General features: G+C 37.0%; 2 protein-coding genes across 14 annotated transcripts in view; one reads left to right on the forward strand and one right to left on the reverse strand.

Moving 5' to 3' along the window:
* CREB1 (cAMP responsive element binding protein 1) overlaps positions 1-9,453 on the forward strand; it is a 78,425-nt gene extending 68,972 nt beyond the window's left edge. For 2 of the 4 annotated variants that reach the window (XR_491188.3, XR_005241454.2), the window contains 2 exons: positions 2,954-3,523; positions 5,121-9,453. Coding sequence is in view for 2 of the 4 variants with exons in the window: in XM_007966025.3 (XP_007964216.1) it covers positions 2,954-3,098 (145 nt within the window). In the remaining 2 variants the exon portion in view is untranslated. Of the gene's footprint in view, positions 1-2,953 lie in introns of all 4 variants that reach the window. The other 2 variants (XM_007966025.3, XM_007966027.3) reach the window with 1 other exon arrangement.
* The window catches only part of METTL21A (methyltransferase 21A, HSPA lysine), a 61,099-nt gene that overhangs the window by 30,278 nt on the left and 12,081 nt on the right, over positions 1-18,740 (reverse strand). For 3 of the 10 annotated variants that reach the window (XM_007966024.3, XM_007966023.3, XM_007966022.3), the window contains exon 4: positions 14,865-16,863. The exons of 4 other annotated variants lie outside the window; for them this stretch is intronic. In XM_007966024.3, coding sequence (XP_007964215.1) covers positions 16,466-16,863 — 398 coding nt within the window. In that variant the 3' untranslated portion in view covers positions 14,865-16,465. Of the gene's footprint in view, positions 1-3,048; positions 3,155-9,889; positions 9,993-14,864; positions 16,864-18,740 lie in introns of those variants that run through there. 3 more of the 10 variants (XM_038001659.2, XM_073019989.1, XR_005241456.2) reach the window with 2 other exon arrangements.

Raw genomic sequence — 18,740 nt, forward strand, 5'->3', positions numbered from 1 at the left:
CTGGTCTCAAACTCCTGGCCTCAAGTGATCTGCCTGCCTTAGCCTCCCAAAGTGCTGGGAGCTGGGATTACAGGGGTGAGCCACCGCACCAGTTCTCACAAACCTTTTGAGGTAGAAAATATTACCATGTCTTTTTTACAGTCAGAAAATTAAGATTTAAGTAACAAGATTGTGGCCCTTGACCACACAGAGCTAAAAAAATAATTTAGTGGTTTAGATTGAGTAACTTGCTAAAGAATAATTTTTAATTATTTTTAATCTATGTTAGATTTTTTAAATAATATTATTTTTAATCATGGTAAAAAATATAACAAAAGTTACCATCTTTATCAGTTTTAAGTATACAGTTCAGTCGTGTTAAGTACATTCACATTGTGGTGCAGCAGATTTCCAGAACTTGTTCATCTTGCAGAACTGAAACTCTATACCCATTAAACAACAACTCCCCATTTCCTCATTCCCCCAAGCCCCTGGCAGCCACCAATCTAAGTCCTGTTTCTATGAATATCATTGACTTTAGATGCCTCATAAGAGAAATTACACAATATTTGTCTTTTTGAGACTAGCTTGTGTTAGCATAATGCCCTCAAGGTTCATCTGTGTTTTAGCATGCAGAGGGCCTTCCTAAGTCTGAATAATATTAATATTACATTGTATGTATATACCACATTTTGCTTACCACTCATCTGCTGATGGACATTTGGGCTGCTTCCACCTCTTGGCTATTGTGAATAATGCTGCAATGAACACGGGTGTTGAGACCTTGTTTTCAATTCTTTTGGATATGTAGGAAAAAGTAGAATTGCTGGATCATATGGTAAATTTTGTTTTTAATTTTTTGAGGAACCTCCATTCCATTTTCCATAGCAGCTGCACCATTTTACATTCCCACCGACAGTATGCAAGAGTTCCAGTTTCCTCACATCCTCATCAACAACTGGTATTTTCTTCTGGTGGTGGTTTTTGATAGTAGCCATCCTAATGGTTGTGAGGTGATAACTAGTGGTTTTGATTTGCATTTCCCTAATGATTAGTGATGTTGAGCATCTTTTTTTTTTTTCCCTGAGATGGAGTCTTGCTCTGTTGCCCAGGCTAGAGTGCAGTGGCGCAATCTCGGCTTACTGCAACCTCTACCTCCCGGGTTTAAGCGATTCTCCTGCCTCAGCCTCCCGAGTAGCTGGGACTGCAGGCACCCGCCACCATGCCCAGCTAATTTTTGTATTTTTAGTAGAGATGGGGCTTCACCATGTTGGCCAGGCTGGTCTTGAACTGACCTCATGATCCACTCGCCTCAGCCTCCCAAAGTGCTGGGATTACAGGCATGAGCCACCGTGCCCAGTCTATGTTGAGCATCTTTTTATAGGCTATTTATATATATCTGGAGAAATCTATGTTCAAGTCCCTATGCCCATTTTTTAAATTGGGTTATTTTGCTGTTGAGTTCAAAAGTTCATTATATATTCTAGATCGTTTTTTTTTTTCCCCCTTTATTTTGAGACAGCGTCTTACTAGCTGTCTCCCAAGCTGTGGTATAGCAGCATGATCATGGCTCACTGCAGCCTCGACCTCCTGGCCTCCAACCTCAGCTTCCTGAGTAGCTGAGACTACAGGCACACACCACCTAACTAATTTTTAATTGAGACAGGGTCTTGGTTTGTCGCCCAGGCTGGAATGCAGGTGGCAGGATCATGGCTCACTGCAACCTAAGACCTCCTGGGCTCAAGCAGTCCTCCCACCTCAGCTTCCTGAGCAGCTGGGACTACAGGCATGTGCCATCACACCTGGCTAGATTTTTTTAATATTTTTTTTAGAGATAGGGTCTCACTATATTGCCCAGGCTGGTCTTGAACACATGGGTTCAAGAGATTTCTCACACCTCAGCCTCCCAAAGTGCTGTGATTATAGGCGTGAGCCATACACCTTGCCTATTCTATATCTTAACCCCTTAGCCAGATACATGATTTGCAGATATTTCTTCTCATTCTGTAGGTTGCCTTTTTACTATTTATTGTGTCTTTTGATATGCAGAAGTTTCTTTGATATAGCCCTATTTATCTATTTTGCTTTTGTTACCTCTGCTTTTGGTATTGTATTTAAGACATCATTGCCAAATCCAATGTCAGAGAATGTTTTCTTCTAGAAGTTTTATAGTTTTAGGTCTTATGTTTAGGTCTTTGATCTATTTTGAGTTAATATTTGTGTATGACATAAGGTGAGGTCCAGCCTCATTCTTTTGCAGTGGATATCCAGGTTTCCCAGCACCATTTATTGAAGAGACTGTTAGATTTTTTAAATGCCCTGAAATGATTAGTTTGTAAGATTTTCTATTTAAAGGATTGTTACACATTGAAATTTAGCTTTAATGTTTTCTTAGTTGTTGATATGGATAGAATTTCAAGTTTTGCAGTAATTATGCAGAATATCTTAATAGTGAGAGGTATAATTTTTAAGTGGTCATTTAGGTCTTATTTGTTTATGGAGTTGTTTGTTTGTTTTGAGACGGAGTCTTACTCTTGTCACTCAGGCTGGAGTGCAGTGGCGCAATCTCAGCTCACTACAGCCTCTGCCTCCCAGGTTCAAGCGATGCCCGCACCTCAGCCTTCCAAGTAGCTGGGACTACAGGCACATGCTGCTAATTTTTGTGTTTTTAGTAGAGAGGGGGTTTCGCCATGTTGGCCAGGCTGATCTTGACCTCCTGACCTCAGGTGATCCCCCTCTGCCTTGGCCCCCCAAAGTGCTGGGATTACAGGCGTGAGCTACAACGCCTGGCCAGATTAAAATTTTTAATATAAGGTAATTTCCAAGTCATTCTGTATATCTTTTCCAATTCTTAATATATACTAAAATGTTGGTTGTTGTGAGCTATTTCTTTAAAAAAGAAAAAAAAAAGGTAATCCAAAATAAATATGTGGAAATCATTTGCATTATTTTTCCCATCCTCTTTTGCTTGTAGGGAAGCAGCTCGAGAGTGTCGTAGAAAGAAGAAAGAATATGTGAAATGTTTAGAAAACAGAGTGGCAGTGCTTGAAAATCAAAACAAGACATTGATTGAGGAGCTAAAAGCACTTAAGGACCTTTACTGCCACAAATCAGATTAATTTGGGATTTAAATTTTCACCTGTTAAGGTGGAAAATGGACTGGCTTGGCCACAACCTGAAAGACAAAATAAACATTTTATTTTCTAAACATTTCTTTTTTTCTATGCGCAAAACTGCCTGAAAGCAACTACAGAATTTCATTCATTTGTGCTTTTGCATTAAACTGTGAATGTTCCAACACCTGCCTCCACTTCTCCCCTCAAGAAATTTTCAACGCCAGGAATCATGAAGAGACTTCTGCTTTTCAACCCCCACCCTTCTGAAGAAGTAATAATTTGTTTACTTGTAAATTGATGGGAGAAATGAGGAAAAGAAAATCTTTTTTAAAATGATTTCAAGGTTTGTGCTGAGCTCCTTGATTGCCTTAGGGACAGAATTACCCCAGCCTCTTGAGCTGAAGTAATGTGTGGGCCGCATGCATAAAGTAAGTAAGGTGCAATGAAGAAGTGTTGATTGCCAAATTGACATGTTTTCACATTCTCATTGTGAATTATGTAAAATTGTTAAGAGACATACCCTCTTAAAAGAACTTTAGTATGGTATTGAAGGAATCAGAAATGAATTTGGAGTGCTTTCTGTGTATGTTCTCTTCTTCAATACTGAAAATTTGTCCTTGGTTCTTAAAAGCATTCTGTACTAATACAGCTCTTCCATAGGACAGTTGTTGCTTCTTAATTCAGTTCTGTATGTGTTCAACATTTTTGAATACATTAAAAGAAGTAACCAACTGAATGAAAAAGCATGGTATTTGAATTTTAAATCAAAGTAAATAAAAGTACAAAGCATATTTTAGTTAGTACTAAATTCTTAGTAAAATGCTGATCAGTAAACCAATCCCTTGAGTTATATAACAAGATTTTTAAATAAATGTTATTGTCCTCACCTTCAAAAATATTTATATTGTCACTCATTTACATAAAAAGATATTTCTAATTTACTGTTGCCCATTGCACTTACATTATACCACCACCAAGAAAGCCTTCAAGATGTCAAATAAAGCAGTGATATATATTTGTTTATGAAATGTTACATGTTGTAGAAAAATACTGATTTTAAATCTTTTCCATATTAACAATTTAACAGAGAATCTCTACTGAATTTTTTAAATGAAAGAAGTTGTAAGGATATAAAAAGTACAGTGTTAGATGTGCACAAGGAAAGTTATTTCCAAACATATTTGAATGACTGCTGTACTGCAATATTTGGATTGTCATTCTTACAAAACATTTTTTGTTCTCTTGTAAAAAGAGTAGTTATTAGTTCTGCTTTAGCTTTCCAATATGCTGTATAGCCTTTGTCATTTTATAATTTTAATTCCTGATTAAAAGTCTGTATTTGTGTATATCATACATTGTTTTCAATACCACTTTTAATTATTACTCATTTTATTCACTAAGCTTGATAAATCTAACAGTTACTCTTTAAAAAAATAAAAGACTAAGGTGAATTTTAAAAATTGGAAACTGACATAATATTAGATTATAATTTCTCATTTGGGGCCGGGCGCAGTGGCTCACGCCTGTAATCCCAGCACTTTGGGAGGCCAAGGTGGGTGGATCACCTGAGGTCAGGAGTTCAAGACCAGCCCAGCCAACATGGTGAAACCCCATCTCTACTAAAAACAGAAAAATTAGCCGGGCCTGGTGGCGGTCGCCTGTAATCCCAGCTACTCGGGAGGTTGAGGCAGCAGAGTCGCTTGAACCTGGGAGGCAGAGGTTGCAGTGAGCCGAGATAGCACCATTGCACTCCAGCCTGGGTGACAAGAGTGAGACTCTGTCTCAAAAAATAAAAATAAAAAAATTTCTCATTTGGGAAGGAAATTCCTTTTAAAAAAGAGTTGAGACACTTAGAAAACTAATGTTTTTTATTTAGTCAAGAGTTATTTAAGAAAGTCAAGCTTGTTTAACAACAAAATATGAAGATTTAAGTGTTAATTGCTAGATCCATTTTAAAAAGTAAGATTTTAATTACATTTGTAAATGGTATATTTTGTTTGTAACAAACCATTGTCTTTTTTCAAGGATGAACAGAGTTTATGAAGGAGCATCATTCTAAGAATTGAGTGATTTAGTCTTTATGTTTGGACAGTTCACCAGATTCTCAAGAAGGCTTTCAAACAACTATAAAGTTTGATGTTTGTCCTGCTGAGCTAATGGGGAAAGTTATAGCATAAAAATTGTGTAACAGCATAGATATGTCATTTTAAAAAACTGGTTTAACAGAAATCAAGCAAAGTCACAGTATGTTCACAAGTTGGAATTATTTATTGAGTCAAAATGTCGAATTGAACATTTTGAATGTCATAAGTGTTATAAATGAAAAATTGCCTGATGTTTAGCAGTTTGTATTCTCTAAAGCTTTTTTTCCAAAGTTGAGGCTTTCTACTTATTGGGAAGTTGGTGGCCCTCTTAGTCCCTGATAAATCAAGGCAATCACATTCATGTGAGCTGGATGAATTTATAAGTTATAAAGACCTTGTCCTTCATACCTTGAGGATGATTGCACTGGTTTTGAAGTCAGTTACTTAATGGTGAGGTGAGAAATGTATCCTGTTGCTAAATCTGTTTTAGACCTTTGGTGAGACTTGAAGATTTCAGTTTATAAAGATAAAAATCAAGCATCTTTTGTGCAGGTTTTTTCTTTTTTTAATGCAAGAATGGTGGGGAGGTTTGTTTGTAAGCATGAAACTTTGAGAATATTAAGAAAATGACATAATTTTTAAAAACCTTGTAGCCAAGAACATATGTGGCCACATTACCAGTAATAAATGTTCTTCTCTTTATATTGGCCAAAAGGGAATAAAAATGTCATCATAGGAATTTGTATATATGCTACTGATTTGCCTAGAAAATAGCAAGTTTCGTATTGCTCACTTTGCAAATATAGGGCCATATGGCACTTTTATCTATAGGACAGATTAACTCTAATAAAAATGAAGTGGGGAGGGGTTTATTTTTGATATATTACTCTTATGAGTTTTCAAGCTTTGATAGTGTTTAACTGAAAAGTGGCTTAGAAAGGGCTAGATCCAGTGTGTTCATTATTAAATAATTGCTATCAGATACAATTTTAAGTTCATTATTTTTCAAACTCAAGTACCATATTGGCAACCATAATATTGTCATAGGTGCTCTCTTCATTTAGATATTATTGGGGGGGTGGCATTTGTATAATATATGTGTACATATATATATATATATACATACAGTATATAATCTAAAGCTCTGAGAGCTCTTAAGTCAGGAATGCTGAGTATTATAGTATATTGAGGTCAGATGAAATTTTACATTTTTGTGTGTTCTGTTGCATCCCTTCTGGTAGTTTCTATGACTGCATTACTCCAGCACTCAACAATTGATTTTATCTTCTAATTTTCTTCCAAGTATTTTATTTTTTATTAGTTTTCTTTGGCTTGATACTTTTAAATATGTTACTAGTCACTTGAAAGCATCTCCCCCAAAAGTATTTGGTTTTTATGATTTGTCTGTGGCAGCTATAACAGTGGTAAGAACATTTTGAAGATAGCTTTTTAAAGGAACCACTGATTTTTTCAAAAATCATCCTGGGGGAGGAATTTTGGCATTTCATTTGAGCAGGGATTTTGTCAGAAAATGTGTTTTGACAGTAGGTCAGCAGCAGTGCTAGTCTCTGAAAGCACAATACCAGTCAGGCAGCCTATTCCATCAGATGTCATCTGGCTGAAGTTTGTCTCTCAGGACAAATCCCTACTATCATTTTGACCTTTTGGAGTGACATGTGGAATCATACAAAGGCTTAGGAGGAAATACGTTTGTTTAAACCAGGATGCTTTTACTTACTTGAAGTGACTTCAATCTAGATTTCTTTTCATATTTAACAAGTTTTTAATTCTATGATCAGCTATAGTCAGCTATTACCAGAAATTGGTCTCTGTTTATTTTGAAGATCACGGTTGCTTCATTTTGCAGGATTAAATAGGGCTAATATATCTTAAAGTTAAGATCTTGAATTCAAGTGGGTTTTAGAATAGTGTTACATACCTTTTCAGTTATTTTCAAGAGGCTTTATTTTTGTTGCCTTTGTAGCCCTGAAAGCTGTTGGTATATTTTTTCCCCCATGGATCTAATAGAAAAGTTGTATATTTATTTGGAATATATTTACATTCTGTCCTTTGTAAATGTCTGGTGTAACTTGCACTTTTTAAAATGACCCAGTTTGGGTATTAGCAACTTAAGAAATTCCCTCATCAAGTAATTCTCAACTTTTTAGTCTTTCTCCTCTCTTCAAATCATGTGACTTTTTAAATGGAAGTTTTTCATTAATTAAAATATTTTAGCACCTAAAAGCTAGCCTTAAAAACAGCTGTAAAAGAAGAACATCAGGAAATTAGATATGACTAGCCCAGTTAATTAAAAGACGGGCTCAAACCTTGTTTTATTCTTTTTCATCTTGGATAAAGATTGAAGGGAAAATAACTCAAGTGAATAATATTTATTTTCAATTTTTAATGAGACTTTATCCTCATCACATTAATACTGTACATAGTATGCCAAAATGTCCACTAATTTGTCTAGAATAGTATAAGACTTTTTAGAGCAATTGTCTTCACAGAGACCACATGTAATCATTTTACTGAATTATTTTCATTTTTAATGGCTTTGTTAACATCAAAGAAATGCTGCCTAAATTTGACTGATTGCAGATGAGGAAGGAGAAAGTAAAGTGTGCATAGTAAGCCTGAAGGTGAAGAGTTGTGAGATAAATTTGTTCACTCAGTTGTACAAAGCACAACTAGAACTTTTTGTTGGGTGGCTTACATACATCTTGAATATTCTTAATGTAATGATGTTGAATATTAAGTTGACTACACAGTCACTGTATGTACTAGGAACTGGTTTCCTTGACATTGTAGAATCAATGGCTAGGAGAGGCATTAATCTTTGAGGGGCTGAACATATCATGAAGCTGAGTCAGTATGGAAAATTTTCAAATAAACAGGGTGCTGAAGTTCCATCTGTCTCATCTGCTTATGATAAGTTCTTATTGATTAGTGAATGTAGCTTAAGCCTTTGTATGTGTCCTCAGGGGGCAGACTGACTTTAAGAGGGACCAGATAACGTTTGAATGGAGGGATTATATTTCAGGTGTTTTAGCTTGAAATTTATTTTTTAAAAAAAGAAAAATTTTAAAAATATATAAATAAAATAGAACAAAGCCGGTGATGCAAGTTGATATTATAAACAGGCAGTTTTAGCACAGAAAGAAAATACTGACCTGTCTGCATTCTGGTACGGTGGGTGCAGGTCCCAGCTGGGTATGACATGATACATTTTTAATTATTCTCACCAGCAAGTAAAAGGAAATGAACAATCTTCTGGAAATGTCTTTGAAAATTATCAAAGAGTAGGAAATTCACATTTGACCTAACATTACTTGCCTATAGAAGTATGGCATTTCCAGGCTTTTGTCTGAGAAGCATCTCAGAGATGTGAGAGTAAATCTGAGATAGTTTAAAAATTGGTAGGGAAGGAAGAAAATCTCTGCAAATAATGATTTTATGTTTGTTGGCCAAGTGAAATGATCTATCATTGTGTTTGGGAGGTTTTATTTTCTTATGTTTTTAAAATTGAATTGGTAAATGCTTTATAGATGTATTTTTATCCAAGTGCCACTCCAATTTGTGTATGTAATAAAATTATTTATATTAAAAGTGGGAAATAATTTGTCAACATTTTTTTGAGTATAGATTTATTAGGGGTGGCAACAAAGAGTGCTAGTTAGCAGTTTTCCATGTAAAGTTGTCCTTGACTGATTTGTCCACATGTCAGTTGTAACTCCCCCACTCCCTACAAAAGGAATTATTTCTAACCCAGATATATCACTTGAAACTTTTTAAAAGCAAAATAATCAGGGAAGTTCCTAGAAAGGTGTTTGGCTTTTTGGTTTTTCCTTGAGGACTGGGGTAAAGACTTTACCCAAAACTGTCAGCACAAAACAGGGTATTGATTTTTAACTCTGATGTTTCTATTGGAGTTGAAATAATAAATAAATAATGAGGGAAATACATTTCTAATAAAATTCCCTACATTCTAGAAACATCCCTGTTTTAATTTTTTTACCTAAATCTTTTTGTGCTTTATGTGTAAAGAAAAAAATGTACTGAGTTACAATGCATTTTATTAACACTATGTACATAATAGCTGCTTTGTGTTCAGAATGGTAGCAGTTGCTTTGTATATTAAAGTGATCCTTGTGAATTTGTGAAATATTGTCATAAAGTGCTTTTTCTTACTGTAATCTTTGTGGTATCAACTGTCAATGCTCTTTTTACACAAACATTTATGTGCAGTCACATAAACATGCTTTTAAAAACTCTGTAAGTCTCTTTTTTGGGAATGGGATCTCTTGATATTTTGTTGGGTTTTTTAGCTAGTAGAGTGAAGCCATGTTTTATTGGACTTAAAGTTACAATATATTACAAGCTTGTGATGGAAGGCAACAAAACTAATTCAGACAACAAGAACATATCTTCACTTACTGGATCCCTAATTTTCAGGACAAAACCTGTTTTTCAGTAAGACTGAACAGTGCCTATTTGTGGATTTGGAGATGTTACTGTCGAGATGACCAATGGAGACATATGACCAGCTGTCTCTGATGTCATAAAACACATGTGTTCACTGAAAGGACAATAAGAATATATACCTTCTCAGGTCCCCTTGCAATTCTAAAACTCTGATCATATAAATTGGAAGGAAAGGGGAAGGGATATGGTTAATCTTTGCTTAAGATGTAAGAATAATAAAATTACCTCAGACTATTAACTTCTGAAATAAGTTCTGAGACATCTGAAAATAAGCAGCTGCATATTCGTATGTTTCTTCACTGTCAAGATGTGTTCAAGCCTGCTATACCTGCCATTGTATTGGAAGGATTAATTAATTTCATTTATTTTCTACAACAATGATTACATAATTTATTGCACAAAATGAGACATTTTTGAGAGTGGTATTAATTACATGGGGGACAATAGGCATGAACCAGGGTTGTTCTGAGCATATCGAAATCTGAGGTCACCCTGCCATGTTCAGGTGCTTGGACCTTCAGGAAAAGATTGCTCATCTTCATTGTCATTTGACCAGGCACTGAAGTGACAAGACCATCCTTGAGAAGTCACATCCAAAGAGAAAATTCTGATCCATTTCTAGTTGTAGTGCTTCTCCACTGAAGAGTTAACATGTCTTTTACACTCTGGTTGCAAAACACAGGCCCAAGATAAAACTCTTAACTTCTCCCCCAAATCTTCCTTCAGCTGGTTTTTCCATCTTGTAAGTGGTGCCACTATCCACCTGTTAAATTGTTTAGGGGAAACCTAGAAAAGCACTACCTTAATCAGTTTTATCCTCCCTCTTAACTGTGCATTCTAATTTCTCCACATCTTAATTAAGTACACTGACCAAACTGGACGAGAATTCTAACAGGGGCCTGACACCAAATGGAAAGGAAGGATAATGTCCAGGATTCGAATGTTATCCTTGCTTTTAATTAAGATGCAATTCACATAACAAAATTAACTTTAAGTGGACGATTTAAGTGGCAGTACATCCACAATGGTGTACAACCACCACTTCTATCTAGCTGCAAAACATTCTCATCACTCCAAAATAAAGCCCCGTTACTCTCCATTTTCTCCTCCCCACTTGTCCCTGGCAACCACCAACCTGCTTCCTATTTCTATGGATTTACATCCAGATATTTCATGTGAGAATCAAAAGTGTATTACTTTTTTGGTCTAGCTGCTTTAACATGTTGTTGAGGTTGATCCATTGTAGCATGTTTGCAGTACTTCATTCCTTTTTATAGCTAAGTATACTTTTTATAGTAAGTATACCATTGTGGATATGTACCATAAGTTTATCGATTCATCCAGTTGAGTTGTTTCTATCGTTTGGCTGATGTTCATAGTGCTGTTATGAATGTTCCTGTACAAGTATTTGAGTCCCTGTTTTCAATTATTTGGGGTATATACCTGGGAGTGGAGTTGCTGGGTCATATTGAAATTGTACATTTAACTTTTTGAGGAACTGTCAAACTTTCCCTCGGCCGCTGTACCATTTTACCTTCCACCATTGATGTATGAGGGTTCCAATTTCTCCACACCTTCATCAACACTTATTTTGTCATTTAAAAAATTATAGCCATCCTCATGGGTGTGGTCTCTCATTGTGGTTTTGATTTGCATTTCCCTGATTACTAATGATGTAGAGCATCTTTTCTTGTGTTTGACCACCTGTGTATCTTCTTTGGAGAAATGTCTGTTCAAGTCCTTTGTTCAAAGAAATTTTATTGTTGGGTTCTAAGTTCCTTATATATTCTGGGTACTAGGCCCTTATAATATTTCACCTATAAATTTTTGCTTTATAATGTCCTCATTATTTTCAAACTTTATGAAATATGTACACTTGTAAAAAAAAAATGGAACATGCAAAAGGGCAAACTGTAAGAAGCAGTTTTCTGTGTTATGTTTTTCATGACAGTCTGTGCATATATACACAAATATAATGTATGTTCTCTCCTCCTCCCTCTCCCTTTTTTACACAAAAGGTAGCTACAAACAGTGGTTTATAAACAGCTGCCATTATACAGATATAGTTTAACCAGTACCCTCTTTTGGGGACATTTGGCTGTTTGAAATTTTTTACTGTTACAGATATACACAGGTTGGTAACTAGGTCTACACAAGTTATATCTCCAGGATACTGAGAAGTAAAAGTTATTTCTGAATTATGGTTTTCTTCATATTTGGATATTGTTTCCTAATGATTATTAGGTATCTGCTAAGCAATTTTTATTGTTATGTTGATTACTATTTTTATGTCAAACTTTACAGTCTAGGCATTTTTTTCTGGAATTAGAAGTGGCACAGACTTTAATAAGGCTTTCCTTTTCTCATCTCTGTTAATACTGTTTTCTTTCTAATCTCATCCTCAGAAACAACTGTTCTCAGCAAAGAAACAAGTTTTCAATAGGCCATCTTTTCTAGTGTTACTAAATGTTTAACTCCTCTCTGGTTGTAGAAGGAAAGGTGTAACATGATTTTAGAGCAGAAAGAGCTAACAATTAAATCTTCAAGTTGGGCCTTGTGCGGTGGCAATCCCAGCACTTGGGGAGGCCAAGGCAGAGGCGAGCAGATCACCTGAGGTTAGGAATTTGAGACCAGCCTGACCAACATGGTGAAACCCCATCTCTACTAAAAAATACAAAAATTAGCCAAGTATGGTGGCAGGCGCCTGTAATCCCAGCTACTTGGGAAGTTGAGGCAGGAGAATCGCTTACACCCGGGAGGCAGAGGTTGCAGTGAGCCGAGATTGTGCCATTGCACTCCAGCCTGGGCGACAGAGCAAGGCTCCTGTCTCAAAAACAAAAACAAAAACAAAAAAACTTCATGTTTTAAGGTAAAACAGAACTAAGGACTATCCGGTGTCATGCTGTTAATGTCAGTGCTAAGACAATAAAAGTCTCCAGTTTCCCAGAGCAGGGTTCTCTATACTCACTCACTACATTCATGTTAAAGACCTTGAGAAAGCTGCTTCTCTCTAGAGAGACATTCTGGGGAGCAGTGAGGTTGGGACTGTTTGTCTAACATTAACACAAATTACAAGTCTGTCTTACCAACTATTAAGTGAAGTCCTATACCTAGGGCCACTTAACAGTACTGGAGTACATTATATAGTGGGTTTTTTTTAAGTACTTTAAAATTTTATTTTTGTTCATTTTTAAAGAATTGGCAGTAAATGCTTACCATAAACAGCAATTAAATGGTATTATTATTGGAGGTGAATCTTTGTGAATCTTTTACATTATGGTAATTTTGTTATTCAGAGTATGCCTCGATACTTTAATATTCCTGCAAATTTATTTCTCCTATATCTTGGGCAAGGAGAAATAAAGCACAGAAATTAGGCATATGGTAACTCATCTGTGAAAGAATGTGTATTTTTCATGAGTCAGTGTGAACTCCCTTTATGAACAGGGCACCATGTTACCACCTGAAATACAGAATATAAGGTCGGGCATGGTGGCTCACACCTGTAATCCCTGCACTTTGGGAGGCTGAGGTGGGTGGATCACGAGGTCAAGAGTTCAAGACCAGTCTGGCCAATGTAAATAAAACCCCATCTCTACTAAAAATACAAAAAATTAGCTGGGCATGGTGGCGGGCACCTGTAATCCCAGCTAGTCAGGAGGCTGAAGCAGAAGAATCGCCTGAACCCAGGAGGCAGAGGCTGCAGTGAGCCAAGATCACGCCACTGTACTCCACTCCAGCCTGGGTAACAAGCAAAACTCCATCTCAAAAAAAAAAGAAAACGATATATGGACATGTGCTATCATCCTTGCCTTCTAGGAGCATAAACTGTATTTGCTAAGATAAAACATTCCAAATAATGTTATTCTGCCCTGAGTTTGCAATCTAGTGTTAACAGATAAAAGCATTTTGATAACTACTATTTGAAGATGGTATCCAGGCTATCTACCATGAACTAAAGCAAGCTACCCTTTAAGTGATAATCTACTTGGAAAACAGCATTCTTTATAGTGGGGTTCCAAGAACCTTGTATCGTACATACATTTTAACATAGCATCTTGGCAGCAGTATTTGGTATTAATTGGGGGAAAAGTTAGTGACACCCACTGGATTATTTAAATGCATAACTGTTTAAAGAAATTGGGCAATGTGAGTGAGAATCAAGACTTAGTAAAATAGGTTTGGATTAGGTTTCTATCTTTAACTTGAGGACAAAACAAGCACACTTAAAATGTGCATTTATGGGATAAAATATTTAAGTAAAAAATACACCCTAACTTCACTGACATTGATAGTGGACACTGCGGTGTGCTGCCCAGATACGCTCTCGCTCGCTCTCTGTCACACACACACACCTGAAACACTCATTTCCCCAGCTTCTGGGAATGTTGATGGCTGATGGCTCCCAACAGACTCCCTCTCCAGTATTGTCTTCAGCTTATGACCCTTGTATCCACCAGTCCATGCAGGGTCATAAAGGACCATCACCTGCCTTAATTGTGGCTTAACTGCAGGACCATCTCAACTCTAAAGAATTAGCTGAGGACTTTCCTGACTACATCCAGCCCAGTTTCTTCCTCTTTCCCAGTCTGTCTGCTTTCCAAGGTCAGAATATTGATCTTGGAGAAAGCGTCCCCATTTAAACTTTTCACACCCTAATCTCAATCTTTGAGTCTATTTCCCCAAGGAACCTGACCTGCAACAACATTCTAAGCCCCAAGCCAAGAAAATCACTTGATTTTTCACTTGGACAACCTAACTATTTCTGATGATTTTTGTTTTTTCTTGCCTGTGCTTCTAATTTGTAGGTCAAAGGAAAAAAGCTGCTTTCAAATTTTTCTGATTCTTAATGTTTTATGAAAATGGAAAACAACCCAATAATAGCTTACCTCATTGGTAGATCACCCAGGCATATTATTGAAGCTCCCACCTCTAACCCACCCTGCCCCATCCATGTTAACACCCATCTCCAAAGTTATGGATCTTAAAGAAACTGAACTCTAACTAATATATGCATTTCCGATAACACACCTAAGTGGGACTGGCTTGTCATTACAGTGTTGGTGATCCTGCCAGGCTTTGTTTTAAACAATCTTTCATATTCATGGTGCAGCACTGACATTTTATGGATTCAGTAAGCAATGGATATTTCCATTTCATGTGTATTAGAATTGTGTTGAACTAGTATATCACAGAATGCTCACAACTTTTAATCCATCTTTATTAAAGTGAAACTGCTATTTCAATATATGTAGAAAACAACATACTGAATATTTTCACCTCTGGGATCAAAAGGAAGAGAACGTCCTGTTTTTAAGATTTTCTAAATCTATCTCTAGTACCAAATATCATATTGAGATTATAATATTCTTGCAGTCTAAAGTTAAGCTATTGTTTAAACGTTTGCATTGTAAAAAGAAAAGTTCATGTGTATGTGAGATGTCAAAGTGTATCAAAGATAATCATCAAACAGTATAACAATCATTTAACTCAAAGTCAATGTCCTTTAAATGGAATATATCTTTTTCATTATTTGGTTATGAAATATACAGAAGGTACTCGGGAAGCAACAATGGAAGAGGCAGAAGCATTCTTGGCCCTCAAGAAGCTTACACTCTATGGGGCAATACTAATGTTGAATGAGCAATTACAAGTACAATACAAAAGGAGCTTATATGTGGGAAGCTAACCTCTCAGGGAGGGATGAGATTTAAAACTTCTAATGTCATCCTATGCATTGTTAAGGAAGCAAGGAAAGCTCGGGAAAGAACTGCATTAAGACATTTGAGCAAGGGTAAAGCAGAAAGGGAAAACCTCAGCTTTTGACTTGAAATACACAACCTATTCAAGATTTCAGGTGCCTTTTTTTTTTTTTTTTTGAGATGGAGTCTTGCTCTTGTCCCCCAGGCTGGAGTACAATGGTGCGATCTCAGCTCACTGCAACCTCTGCCTCCCAGGTTCAAGTGATTCTCCTGCCTCAGCCTCCCAAGTAGCTGGGATTACAGGCGCCCGCCACCACGCCCGGCTAATTTTTGTATTTTTAGTAGAGATGGGGTTTCACCATGTTGGCCAGGCTGTTTTTGAACTCCTGACCTCAGGTGATCTGCCCGCCTCAGCCTCCCAAAGTGGTGGGATTTCAGGCATGAGCCACCACACCCAGCCAGATTTCAGGTGCTTTCAAAAAGTAACTGAAATTTCATTTTTATTTAATTCCTTTATTAACATATATAAACCTGAAATAAAGGCAAAAAGTATGATATGAGACTCAAAAAAACTCATATCCTACTCAACCAACTAAAAGTTTTTAGGACCTAAACAGGGCAAAAGGTTTCAATAGCACTAACAGCTCAAGGAATGTATGTTAAACCTTTTGTTTTACATCCAGAAAATTAGAAAACTTGGCTAAACATTGTATATATCAGAAGGTTTTAAAAATAATTTGTTAAGATTTAATCTTACCAAAGAAAGCTTGCTCATTTAAAGACATCTTTATACCAGCCTTCATGTCATCAGTGGAAATTTTATTAAGAGGTAGTATGAGATACAGAAATAGCATAAACCAAAATCTCACACTTAATCCTTTAATGTTAATTGGATTTCAGAGTGAGTAAATATGACTAAAACTCATAGTAATGGGACAAAGCACTGCTTTGTTTTAAAACTGCACATGTGCTTTCTCCCCTGAGAACCTTTGGTTTAGACTTTTTGTACAGTAAGACATTTCATTAAATATGGTTAGATTTGCAGTCTAAGACCTTCAGTGACACACTCAATGACAGCATTCTTATAAATTATAGCCAATTATAAGTCCTCCTTCTGGTTTCTCTTCTGTGCTTCGTAAATATGTACATCTTTTTCAGGATCATAGTGAACCTTTCTCACAGTAAATTGCCTCTCCAGCATTGCTAAGAAGTTGTTATCCCGTTCATAGCGAATTCGGCATGCTAAAAGAATCACGGAGTGATTGCTACAGAGATGTTCCAGTGTTTGAAGAAGATCTGTGAATGTTTCTTCTAAATATATGATATCAGCTCCAAGTATCAGGTCAAATTCTCCAGGAGAAAAACTCCCCAAATTCTGTCCCCAAGTCAGCTCCTTAACAACAGTTTTGGGTTGGATATGAGGAGGTAAGTTGGCTTGAACGTTTGATTTAAGAAATTCTAATGCTACTTTTCGATCCGTGATAGTCACATGAGCACCTACAATGTGGGACAAAGAAAAAGTGATGTGCACATCAGTACAGCTCTGTTAGGTAGAGAGGGGGTCAAGTTAAATGTAGAGTGTCTCTTAAATATTGCATCTGATACGCAGAATGTCAATCATGCCTTTCGTGGACAGCTGCAATAGAAAAATGACTCATAACTCCTTTTGCACTAACTACTGGCAAAAGTGACTCTGGATTTGCCTCTATGACATACCTGCTATTTGCTAAAATTGTGCCCATAAATTGCAGAATTGGCTGGGCATGGTGGCTCATGCCTTTAATCCCAGCACTTTGGGAGGCCAAGGCGGGCAGATCACCTGAGGTCAGGAGTTGGAGATCAGCCTGGCCAACATGGCCAACTAAAAATACAAAACTAGCCAGGCATGGTGGCGGGTACCTGTAATCCCAGCTATTCGGGAGGCTGAGGCAGGGGAATCGCTTGAACCTGGGAGACGGAGGTTGCAGAGCTGAGATCTCGCCACTGCACTCCAGCCTAAGTGACAAGAACAAAACTCCATCTCAAAAAAAAAAAAAAAAAATGCAGAATTAAGCAGTGACACGGCTGATGCTTCTGAATTCTGCCAACAGAGCTGGCCCATACTTTATTCATTAGGTCATTATCTTTTTTTTTTTTTTTTTTTTTTTGAGACGGCGTCTTGCTCTGTCGCCCTCACTGCAAGCTCAGCTCACTGCAAGCTCTGCCTCCCGGGTTCACGCCATTCTCCTGCCTCAGCCTCCCGAGTAGCTGGGACTACAGGTGCCTGCCACCATGCCCAGCTAATTTTTTGTATTTTTAGTAGAGACGGGGTTTCACCATGTTAGCCAGGATGGTGTCCATCTCCTGACCTCGTGATCCGCCCGCCTCGGCCTCCCAAAGGTCATTATCTTTAAGTCAGTTGGCCGCAGGGTAAAATGGAATCCAAGAATGAAAAATCTGGGAGCAGGCCAGGTATGGTGGCTCATGCCTGTAATCCTAGCACTTAGGGAGGCTGAGGTGGGAGAAGCCCTCTGAGCCCAGGAGTTCAAGACCAGCCTGGGTAATACAGGGGACTCCATCTCTACAAATAATTTTTGTTTTTAATTAAGCACAGTGCACGCCTGTGGTCCTAGCTACTCAGGAGGCACGGGTGGGATATCATGTGAGCGTGGAAGGATGAGGCTGCAGTGAACTGTTGTTATGCCAATACACTCCAGCCTGGGCAACAGAGCAACACTCGGTCTCAAAAAAAAAAAAAAAAAAAAAAAAAAAATCTGGGAGCAGACTGTTATTGCAAAGAGGAGAAGATACCAAAAACAGGGAAAGGCTGTTTTGTAAGGTTACAGTTTTAAAAAGAATCATGGAAGAAATAAATGGGCTACTAAGAAATCCCAGTCCACTTCTCCTTAGGTTGTTATGAAGCAGCCAACTTACATGTTTTCTGTATATAGTTATTGAAAAATAGTAAGCTTAAAAATTACTTAAGTATATTACAGTACTGTAAGTTAAAATGCTTGTTCTTAATGCTAAGTTTCTACACACAGTGTAGAAAGTTAAACTGTTTCTTATGGATTGTTGACAAAAAGATTCTTTTTTTTGAACCAATGTGGGTAAGAGACAACCTTAAGGTGGAACAAGCACATAAGATCAGGTTGGATCCACCTCATCTACGTTGTAGGAAAGATATAATACGTGTAATACTCTTTACTTCTGGCCCCAGAAATTCTGAAATTTAAAATTATGTTTCAATCTTTCATAAAATTCTTTCCATTTGCATCCTTCTTCAGTTTGTAATCTTCCTAGGTAATCTTCCCACAAGACTCCAGACTAGCTGTAGTAAGCACTATTTCAGTGGCAGCTGAAACTCAAGTGTTTCTTATCTTGACACATAAATT

This window comes from Chlorocebus sabaeus, chromosome 10 (genome assembly GCF_047675955.1).
Source record: "Chlorocebus sabaeus isolate Y175 chromosome 10, mChlSab1.0.hap1, whole genome shotgun sequence".
Lineage (NCBI taxonomy): Eukaryota > Metazoa > Chordata > Mammalia > Primates > Cercopithecidae > Chlorocebus > Chlorocebus sabaeus.